General features: G+C 40.7%; 1 protein-coding gene across 6 annotated transcripts in view; it reads right to left on the bottom strand.

Moving 5' to 3' along the window:
- Positions 1 to 12,021, bottom strand: part of MLLT10 (MLLT10 histone lysine methyltransferase DOT1L cofactor) — a 101,479-nt gene that overhangs the window by 33,533 nt on the left and 55,925 nt on the right. For all 6 annotated transcript variants that reach the window (XM_081163152.1, XM_081163151.1, XM_081163154.1 and 3 more), the window contains one exon: positions 7,331 to 7,900. In XM_081163152.1, the coding sequence (XP_081019278.1) occupies positions 7,331 to 7,900 (570 nt within the window). The remainder of the gene's footprint in view (positions 1 to 7,330; positions 7,901 to 12,021) is intronic.

Below are 12,021 nucleotides of genomic sequence, written 5' to 3'. Positions count from 1 at the left end.
GAGTTGGGAGGGCCACCCAAGGGTCATCTAGCCCAGCCCCCTCACAATGTAGGAATCACAGCTAAAGAACGCCAGGCAGATGGTCCCCCAACCGCTGCTTAAAAGCCTCCAGTGGTGGAGACCCCAAACACCTTCCGAGGTCATAGAATTGCAGGGTTGGAAGGGAACCCCAGGAGTCATCTAGTCCAGCCCCGGTGGACAGCAGGTGCAATCCATCCCGTTGCGCAAGACTAAAGATGCTGTGCAAGGCTAAAGAAGAAGCCAAGGCAGTGAGCGGGATGGATCGCGCTTGCTGCCTTGTCTTCTTTAGCTGCACTGGAGAGGTTTAGCTCCTGGCTGGAGAGGTTGCGTGGCTATGGATCCGGCGCACTGTCTTGGCTTCTTTGCTCTTTGGGGCGGGGGGGGGGAACCCGGGCTTCCCCCGCAGCCCCGAGAAGCTCTGGGAGAAGTGGACAGGCTGCATGCAGCCTGTCCGTTGCTCTTTGGGGCTGGGGGGGGGATAATATTTTTTTCCTTGATTTCCCCCTCTAAAAACTAGGTGCGTCCTGTGGTCCGGTGCGTCCAATAGAGCGAAAAATACGGTAGTTGGTTTTAAATCACTGTAAATCCTCCCTCCCCCCAACCTTCAGGGTATGGTTCACAACATCTAGAATTTAATTATCAAACTTTGAAATATTTCAGGTTCCCGGTGTATTATTTTCCTCCCACTGAGAATTGATCAGGTGGTAACATTGCTCTGCCTTCTAGATGTTTCACCTTAAGGCAGCCTTTGTCAACCTGGTGCTGTCCACATATTTTGGACAACAACTCTCATCAGCATAGCCAATGGTCAGGGATGACAGGAGCTGCAGTTCAAAAGGTCTCAAGGGTATCAGGTTAAGGAAGACTGCTTTAAGGAGGGTCATGAGGTAAAGGAAAACACAAACTAAAATATTCACTTATTTTTAAATCATGCTGCAGTTATGCAACAAAAACATAAAAATTCCTGCCTTAGTCCAAGCGTTGATTAGCCCTAAAAAAAGTATACATTTTATTTGAAGTCTTGCAGTGTTATCTTAAATGGAAGTTGCACAGTGGCATGCTTCAATATTGTGTTTTGGACAGCCTTCCCCAACTGGTGCCCTCCAAATACTTTGAGCTAAAACTCCCATTATATCTGCCCGCAGGCAATACTGGCTGGGATTAGTTGACAGCACCAGGTTGGAGAAGGCAATAGTTGTGTTTTCAAATATATTAATTATTTAAACAAGAGGCAAGGTAGAATCTTCAAACATCACTGTTTGAAACATATTTTCCACTGCTTGTTGTGAATGTAAATATCGCTCAAAATACCAGCTTGGGTGCTTTTGTATTTTTTCCTCTCTACACATACCCTTGTCTGAATAAACCTGAGCATTCACAGTTTTGAATATTTAATACCAATGTTTAGCATCACAGGAGATATTATATAACATCCAAAATCATCTTTATATGGAGCCTTAATTTTCCTTTATAAACCTCAAACAACATATTTTGTTTTTTCTTTCTCAACAACTTTTTAAACAGGCTTTTTGAAGTTAAGGGCTGATTGCTATCTTGCAAATGAGCTACCAGGAATGTGTTCTGTGGTAAATTGATTCCAGATGTTCAACGATGATTGATCCTAAGAAGGCGTCTTAACTTTTATTTTCTTAAGAAATATTTACAAAAAGGCAGTTGCCATTTACACTTTAAGCAAGAGCTATTTCTGGGAACTGAAGTACTTATAGAAAACTGAAGAAATGGCGCATCATAACCCAATTGCCTGTACAGACTTGTACTAAGTTTATATCCCACCTTTTGGTCTCCCAGATCAACAAGGCAGCAGCAAAAGAGACTGTTCTTTGGAGAGTTCAAAAGGAGGGTACCACTATTGAGAGAGCCCCATAAACCTAGCTTCTAATGGCTGGGGCACTAGAGCAGAAGACAATCCAAGTTTATGGCATGGATGGTATGGTAAAAGTGCTCCCAAATGTTTAGGGCATTGAAGGTAAAAAGTAGTACCCAAAAGGTAAGTGGCAACAAGTGACATTATTTTAATGCTGATGCAGTATGTTCCTGGTATCTATCCCCCAACTACCATGTTTTCAGCCAGTTCAGAACTTTTCAAAAGCTGCAGTGGCTGCTTCATGAGCAGCACATTAGAAGAGTTTGAAGTTACCAGAACATATATAATAGTGGCTAGATTATTTCCCCCAAAAGGACACATGTGGCAAATTAGCTGAAGCTGAAAAGGTAGACCTGGACACAGATGCCACCTAGCCATCCAATCTGCAAAACTGCTCCTATTGGGGAGTGTGACCCCCTCTAGAACAGGCAAAACATTTATACGACTGGGCCATCCATCATCAACATCCCCTAGTGTGAAGATTAGGTAAAGGTAAAGGGACCCCTGACCATTAGGTCCAGTCGTGGCCGACTCTGGGGTTGCGGCGCTCATCTCGCTTTATTGGCCGAGGGAGCCGGCATACAGCTTCCGGGTCATGTGGCCAGCATGACTAAGCCGCTTCTGGCGAACCAGAGCAGTGCACGGAAACGCCGTTTACCTTCCCACCGGAGCGGTACCTATTTATCTACTTGCACTTTGACATGCTTTCAAACTGCTAGGCTGGCAGGAGCAGGGACCGAGCAACGGGAGCTCACCCCATCGTGGGGATTCAAACCGCTGACCTTCTGATCGGTAAGTCCTAGGCTCTGTGGTTTAACCCACAGCGCCACCCGTAGTGTGAAGATTACATGTAATCTTCACACATTTACAGTGTGAAGATTACATGTAAATTAATTCACCCCATCCGGCCTAGTAACAATTCTAGGAATCAGTTCGGAAAATTTTCTACTACACTTCAGTGTCACGTTTCATCTGTTGTGTAATGACACTGTTGCAGGACAGCAACAATGCCTCCCCTGGATCTCGTGGGTGTGCTGGAGGTGATGGGTTTTCCTGGGCTTGGGTGAGCCCTTTTCAGCTTCACCCAGGCCCGGGAAGTGGATTGCAGCTTGCCTGCCTATTTATAATTTCAGGTTTCAAGATATCTTATTTACAACATCTTTTTTTTTACTATGTTCTAGGTCTAGGACGTAGGAAGAAATATATATACATAAAAGAACGCAAATTTGTCACTGCATTTTTCTGTTTGTTTATTTTAAAAAGGTAGATTTCCAGGGGGGCACTGAGTATTTTTTTTACTGAAAGGTGGGCGGAATAATAAGTTTGGGAAACTCTGGTCTAAGGGATTGAGGAAAAGGTTTCCTCATCCATTTAAGGTTTTATCATCCTCTCTTACAAAAATGTGGGCAGTATTCCCACATTTCCTTAGGGGAACATTAATTGAATGGAACCATTTTTGAAGTAAAGTCTAATCAGCCAAAATCAGCTATATTAGGGCAAGCAGGTGGTAGGCCTGAGCACTCCAAGAATCTTGTACACATCCTTGGGTGACAAAACTGCAACCCACCCAAAGAAGCCTACTAATGGATGCACTGGATGTGTTGAACAGCAGACATGTACACATTGTACTGCCCAAGATAGAAAGGATATCAGCAACTCTTAAGTGCCTTGCAAATAACCACAGTGAATTACTGAGGATCTCCCATGATCACATTTCTAACCTGGTTATGAGATATCTCTAACAGCAATGAAAAGCTCTGCTTGTCAAGTTTTCCACCACAGCATTTGCGCTATCATCCTAACTGCCTCATTAGTCTCAGCTCTTCAAGAATCAGCTCCAGCAAGCAAATAATGGCAATCACCTGAACTGATCCCCTGTTCCAAAGGTTAGTCATGTTAGTCAACTGAAAACTTCCAATGAGCTTTCTGAAAACCATCATCCACCAGGAACAGAAAATTTTAATCTCTCTGCCATTGTTTACAAATAACTAAGATGCTGAAACGCCAATCCTCACCAGCAGTGGCGTAGCGTGGGTTGTCAGCACCCGGGGCAAGGCAAGTAATTTGCGCCCCCTAACCCGTGGATTTGCGCCCCCTAACCCGTGGATTTGCGCTCCCTAACCCTAACCCCCAGATGTTGCGGCCGGTGCGGCCGGCCCCCCCTGCACCCCCCACGCTACGCCACTGCTCACCAGATGTTTACCTGTTAATGACAAAAAAGGGGTCAAAATATTCCTGACTATAAGATCACCAACATCCTATCAGCAGAGAGTATCAAATGTGGGGCACCTGCTATGTGCCTGCCCAACTATACACTGGGAGAGCTCCAAGGTAGCCATTAAGCCCCAAGTTGTTTCTACTGACATTCCCCAGCAACAACAGTCTGAGGGGTCCACAAAACCATTTCCTAGAACACCTCAGCAAGCTCAGTCAATTAGGAAGCCAGTTGGGAGTATATAAACAGAATCACTATTTTGTGTCACTGAGTGTACCTGGAGTTAGACTAATTAGTAAAGGCAGGATTTTGGGTGGAATATCTGGCAAGTAAGATGGAATATTTGAAAACCGCAGAAACTCCTCCACCCTACCCTGTCCCACAACTGTTGCTGCAATGAAAACACAGCTAGGCAAAACTGGATTTCCAGCCTCCACTCTGCACAACATAAGGCCTACTCTTGTGAAATATTAATGGGCATGCAGGAATTTCAATCATTATGCCTACAAATGTATTCAGAGCAGTTTCGCTAGAAATAGTTCATGCATGCCTACAAACTTGAACGGTGGAAGTTGTAGTAGCAGAAAACCAAACATGTATGGAACACATTAGCACACTCAAGATGCTGTATGAGGATTTTAAAAACAAGAGAGGATAAAATTATCCTCCATAAATTCAAGTTGTTATATATACAATTGCTGTTGGCATGCAGTATTTCTCCTACTTGCTTCTATTTCAAGGACATCACACAAGCATCTGTTTGGCCACTGTGAGAACAGAATGCTGGACTAGATGGGTCACTTGCTTGAATCACCAGGCTCTTATGTTCTTATAGCCATGCACTGATTTCTGCATGTGTGTGTTGGCCTTCTGGAGGTGGCCTTTCCACGCCAACCTCTTATGCTCTCTAACAAGGTCCTTCTGACCAGTATAGAACTTTGGAGTGCCAATCATCACAGTAATTCCCATGTAGGAAGCACTCAGCACTCTATGGATCATCCCCACATTTTTTATTTGCATTTTCTCAAATGTCATTTCCTTTACCGCTTTCATGTTTCATGTGTTTCATGTCTACAAAGACTTGTATGCGTGATTTAGGAGTGGACAAGCAGGACTGCATGTGAAATAGATATATAAACATGACTAATAGCCACTGTATGTAACAATACAACATCTCTGAAATCCTCAAATGGTTGATTTCCAAATTCATCAAATTATTAGACCAAATATCATGGATTGCATCCTGTTTCATATTTCATTAGAAAAGATATGGAAAATATAGTGCAGATGACAGCTGAAGGTCCCCTTGTATATTGTTTTCAAAGCAGTGTTGATCCTGGTTAACTGATATAGTTCCTGCATAGGTACTTGATGAATCGAGCTATATCACAAAGGGCTTTCTGCTCCCAAAGACCATATTCCAATGATAACATTTCCAAATATAATAGAGGGGTAACAACACTGTGTAACAACTCAGTCCTGCCGGTTTGCCTTAAAGTGCTAAACATCGCATACATAAAGAAAACTTAAATATCAAGGCTGTCACAAATTGGAGGGGATGCTGGCAGTGTAACAGACCTTGTACTTTCTGCATACTTTTCAAATTGCCCACATCAATTTACTTTATGTGCCCAAACTAAAATACACACAAATTTCAGGTCCCCCTCCCTTAAAGTTCTGTGTTCTTCAAGAACTGTTAAGCATGAATAGCCAACAGTGACTTCCTGTGTAGAAACATTTTTGAAGTTTGATAGGCAAGAAATAAAGAGTTGGAGGAAGAATAGTTTTGGAGAGAAAGTTCAAACTCACATACACAGGATATTTAAATCATTCTTTAAAAGTTACAGTTGCAATTATCAGGGAAGCGGTTGGAATTTTAAGGAAGAAACAGCACATCCAGGAAAGATAATGCCTGTTAAAAAGCCACACAATGCTGTTGACCGCTTTCATTCTAGATTAAAGGAAACTGTACGCTTAAAATAACAGCAGTTTTGGTAGCTGCTTCCCAGTTACAAAATATCCGCTTGTTTGCAAGCCAGAAAGAGGAATTAAAATAGCTGTTACCTTCTGCTACTTTTTTCCCCTAACTTTTTTCCATTAAAATATATCCTGGTTTGGTGGAAATCTCTTATTGGAAACAGTAGAGTGAATTTTCTGGAAAAGCTTGAAATCCAAAAAAATAAATAGATTCATCTATCTTAAATCAAAGTGTATCTGAACTAAGTAAGTCTGACCTGGTTAAATAAAAATTAAAAAGTCGTATTAATTTTACTTACTGTTTAAATATTTGAAAAGTTCTCCAAATAGTCAAATTAATTACACTGCTAGTTAATTTTAGAAAACAATGCATAGCTCAATCTGAAAAGTGTTCCATGGGAAAATGTAACACTGGAATTTTTTCCATCCAACACCACTGATTAAATATTTGGACACAAACTGTAGGAAATATCTTTTTGTGGTGCCTCTATAAAGTATACCTAAAACCCACCCAGTTAAGAAATTATTTCATGCCTCCATAAAGGTTTTCTAGTTTATAGTCTTGCACTGAAATTCTAACATTTCTAAGGATTCTACACCTTAAAAAAAAAATCACAGCACCTGGTATTCTAAACCCCTCAATCCAAAGCCAAGTACAGGTATTCAATCCTAGGAATTCTTGAAATGGGTCTTTAGTGGCCTAAACATAAGTAGCACCGAAAAAGAGACCCACTAGCCCTGTTAAGGTGACTGCAGAAACAGTTTTCAAGGATGCTGAAGAAAGGATGCTGAAGAACATGTCTCCTTTACTTTTTCAACTATTTGCAAAACTTTAATTTTGATTTTATTTTTTTAAAATAAAACTTTAATAGCAAAGCCAAATGCCATTACAGAACAAAACAATTATCTTTGGATGTGTCTATCAGGGATCCTCATGAAACACTGAGAATATGAACACAAAGCGAAGAAAGTCATCACACATTTTCTTAACAGGCATTATTGGATGAGACCTCAGTTTGTTTCTAGTTATAAGAATTTTAAGTTTAAAATTTGTTAGTCATTATTCCAAACAGGTGTATAGTGTGATGGGGTATGTGCTAATTTTTCTATTTTCAAGATAGCCAGTTTAGGGGGCATCAACTTAGACTGAATGTATATGATCATTGAGATCAAAGTTCCATTTTATATTATATATTCAAACTTCTGCTTTCTAAAGTAAAACATATGCCTACCTGAACCAACAGGGGAGGAGCCAACACTGAGACTTTGTAGACTTCCATTCCTAAGCAACGTTGGAGATTTTTGCAAATTAGAACTTGTTATACTTCCTGCAGCAGATGCCACAGATGATGTTGGGGAGGCAGAACAAACCGATAGGTGGGAAATATTCTCCTGACTTTTATTTCCTTTTGGCCTACCAGGCCCATGTTTACACTGCTTATTTCCTTTCCGCTTCTTTTCCTTTACAGTTTCATCTTCTGTCCCAGAGGACTGAACACGCTTGTATCCTGTTGATGTAAGGCTTGAATTACCCAACTCTCCAGGTGAGCTGTCAAAAATATTAGGCTGGGAGGCAACAGTTGAGGTTGAAGGAAGACCAATTAAGGAAGTAAAACAATTCACACCCCCTTCCTGGCTTCCAGTCTCTCCTTTATGTACATCTTTGGTCGACAATGTCTGCTGGGAATGAGTATAGCTGTCATTACGTAGATCCGAGTCTGTAAAACTCAAAAAGTCCTGGGGAGACTGAACTGAACTTCCGGAAGATGACTTTATACTACTAGGAGTTCCCAAAAAACTTCCTGGAGAAAAGGACAAAAAATAGTGTTAAAAATAAAATAAACTGGCAAATGTGTAAGCACAGCAATACAATTAGCACATGTGTCTTGTTGGCAAACAAGAAGTTACAGCAGCTTTGCTGTTTGTGTTCTATAAGAGTTTTGCTGCGGTCTTTGTGCCATCTAAAAGGGGCAGGGAAGTGGCAAAGTTACAGCACATGTTATGTTCTCATATTCCCAGTCAACCTTCATTTCTTTCAGCTCTTTACTGGCCCGGACAGTAATGACTGAGATTGCACTAATAAAATGGATAAGGCCCAAGTAAATCACAAAGTAGAGGTTCTTATCACTCTGTAATTCAACTTTGGCACCAATGTTTAAATTGTTTTATAAAACTGTTTTATGATATTATGCCAATGAAAATCCTCTAGAATATAATTTCTCAGTCACGACTGCCCTGGGGCAGAAAAGATGTCAGGGTAACTGGGAGGGGGGATGGCATTTATCCCTGTTTCTATCAGTCTGACTTGCCCTTTCTAGATGGCACCGACTAATTCCCCACAAGGCAAATCTGTATGAACAAAACATTTCTCAGAAAATGTAATCCAAACATGGCTAATATGTTCCTCTTCTAATTATTAGTTCTACCAGTTTCTGCAAAACCATAATAAATAACTCTCAAAATAACTGAAAATTAATCACAAAGCTTTCCAATAGGAAAAGAATATTCCTACAATAAACATGAGCATTATATTGAATGCCTTTTAAAATACTTTGAATATATTTCAAATGCTTTCAGTACAGAGGCTGATGAACATAACTGTAAAAAGTGAAAAGAGATGGTCCAGATGTCATGACAAACCATAGTTTCGCATTATAACTGTAATCCTGGGACTCAATCAGTGACTGACAGGTCTTGCAAAGTCCCTATTTGGCTCCTCAGAAATTTACAGTCAGCTGAAGGATTACAATACAGTGGTACCTCAAGTTACATATGCTTCAGGTTACATACGCTTCAGGTTACAGACTCCTCTAACCCAGAAATAGTGCTTCAGGTTAAGAACTTTGCTTCAGGATGAGAACAGAAATCGTGCTCTGGCGGCGCAGCAGCAGCAGGAGGCCCCATTAGCTAAAGTGGTGCTTCAGGTTAAGTACAGTTTCAGGTTAAGAACGGACCTCCGGAATGAATTAAATACTTAACCTGAGGTACCACTGTAACAAGTCTCAATCTCATATAATTTTCCCTTCCCCCTCTATGAGGAGCTCAGAAACTTTAGACTGCATTGTAGATTAACCAGAGTTTACCACTCTTAACCATAGTTTCTTGCAACAAAGCAGCTAAGATTAAGCACAGTTAATTTTGGTATGATTAGCATGACCAGCTGGCCACTGTGAGAACAGGATGCTGGACTAACAAAAATTATAGCATGCAGCAATTCCATGCTGGACGAAAAGGGGTTGGCTGCTGGTGGTCCTTAGGCCAAGACAAAAATGTAAAAAGGCAGGACCATAAAAAACTGCACACATTACACTATACAAATATACACAAATCAAAAATAAAATAACAATAAGATAAACCAGATTCTGAAAACAACAGCAAAATGCAAAATCTACAGAAAATCAGAAGATAATGTGACTGAACAGCTTAATGCAAATAATAAAAAAAGGCTTCCAGGTGCCAAACAATAAGATAAACAGCCTCTGAATAACATGATGAAACGTGTTATATGTTATATGACAGAAGAGAGTGGCAACTGATTTCACAGCTGCCAAACCATTCCGTCCCTTTTTGGTGTCTTGAAACAGCTTCATATAAATGAAAGATAAGTTAGGTTGACAACTAGTGTGATGTAGAGTGCTGAACTAAGACCCCAGAAACTCAACAGTTGTTGCAAGGATAAAACGTGAAAGGGGGAAACTATCCTTACCACCTTGATGAAAGAAAGGTGGGGTATAAATTGAAGAAGAAGGAGGAGGAGGAGGAGGAGGAGGAGGAGGAGGAGGAGGAGGGGAGGAGGTGCATAAATGACTTAAGACACACACTTGTCAGAGGTGCACTCCAATCTTTTCCTCCTAACTCCTCCCCACAAAAGGAGAATCATAAGGAGATCAGGTATATTAAGGAGAGATGGAAGCCTCTAATCCCTGTTCACTCCCATATTTAAGGTAGCATGGAGGGAAACCAGGAAAGTGGGTATAACTGTCTAGCCCAGCGGCAAAGTAGCCTGGCAGTAAATAACTGCTAATCAGGGTATCTGAAGCCAAGTGTCCCTAATACACTTCTAAAATATAGGTTGACATTCAACAGAAGAAGAAAATTAGGACACTATACTGAGGGAAATGGCCAAGACAGCTTTTCTTATATGTCTAATTTCTTCCTTGTTTGAGCACTAATCCTTTTGTCTTTATTCCAACATGCTCCCATACTGTGTAATGTTTATGTAGGTTGAGGACAGATATTATAGAAAATACAACAGAAAATCACCACAAGGTAATCCTGCTCAATATCTAAAGGAATAGTCTCAAGTGTAACAAGAATAAAGAAGAAAAATTGTTTGTACTGCCCCAAAGGAAGCTGACATTCACATTTCATTTAGAGAGCTATGCATGATTACAAACAGTATTTCTTATTCTACTTGAATATCAATATTTATCTCAACTACACTCAGGTTACTATCCTATGCATGCTTACCTGGGAGTAAGTCATATTGAACATAGTGAGACTTATTTTTGAGTAAACATGCACAGAACTGCACTGGAAATGTGCATGTGTTTTGCATTTATATATTATACTAGGCAGTTTATGTCCTGTATATAATGTGGATAATATAAGCAAAATCCATTAGGAAGGATTAGATTTTCGTATGTGTTAACACACACTTGGTATTTACATTTCTAGCCCACTTGAACCTATGAAAAGCTGCCTTATACAGAGCCAGACGATTTGGTCCATCATGACTAATACTGTCTCCCCAATATTGTCCACCCTAACTAGCAGCATCTGGCCAAGGTCTTTCCCAGCTCCACAGCCTGTGTAACTGGAGATACCAGGGGTGGAAACTGGGACCTTCTACAAGCATGTTATCTGCTGTTTGATCTATTGTCTTTTCCCCACAAGCCCAGGACAGGCAACAACTACTTTTCAAACAGGCTGTTTTGAATCTGGAAGAGATGCCAAGGTATTTTGGCTTCCCACCTGTACCAGCTGTCTGGAATAAAGCCCAGGTATACTGAATAACTGCAAGGATGGGAAAACAGGAATGGAAAGGGCTGTTTCTACTTTATAGCATCACAGGAAATTGAGGAAGGAGAATTGTAGAAATGAAGAGTTGGAAGGGACCACGAGGATCATCTAGTCCAACACCCTGCAATGCAAGAATCTTTTGCCCAACGTGGGGCTCAAACCCACAAGCCTGAGATTGAGTCTCATGCTCTACTGACTGAGCTATCCCCCATCTCCCAAAGACCAAAGAGGGGGCGATTTTGTGAAAGTAAGAGGAACAGAAAGAAATACCACAGGAAGTTTGCAAAAACTGTTTACTTGTAGGAGGGAATGGGGAGTGATAGGCCTGGAACTCTTAGGTTCATCAGCAGAGACCCAGGGTGACTTTGGCTTAGTTCAGATGATCCTCCACACCATGAGTTGGAAAGTGTGGATTGCTTATTCTCACCTGCACAAAAGATTCCCTCCTCCATTATAGTAAAACCATAGTTAGTTGTATGTTACAGCTAGGTTTCAAGCAATTATTTGAAATCATGGTTTTGAAAAACATTGTTCAGAGGTTAGTATTAATCATAGTTGCCTGATTGTTCTGTCATGGCAGAAGAAATCCATAACTACAGTAGGGTATCTGTGTGCAAAAAGAGTGGATCATAACATATGGAAAGGATAACTAGAATGAAGTGAGTTAAATCCGGTGTCAAATATTAAAATATCACCATTTAAACAACCATTGATTGTGGACTGTCCATTATTTAGTAAGTAGTATGAACAGTTTTCTTTAAAAAAAAAGTGTTACTGCATGCTGACTAAAGAAATGTAGTGATTGATTAAATGTAATCCACAACCTGAAAGACTGTATGAATACAAAATCATTTGCCTGTGTCTCAGCTGGAAAAACAGGGTTCATCCCCTCAGATGGTTA

Source organism: Podarcis bocagei, assembly GCF_964188305.1.
Source record: "Podarcis bocagei genome assembly, chromosome: 12".
Classification (NCBI taxonomy): Eukaryota; Metazoa; Chordata; class Lepidosauria; order Squamata; family Lacertidae; genus Podarcis; species Podarcis bocagei.
Note: the sequence above shows the minus strand (reverse complement) of the source record. Positions and strands in the feature narration are given on the sequence as shown.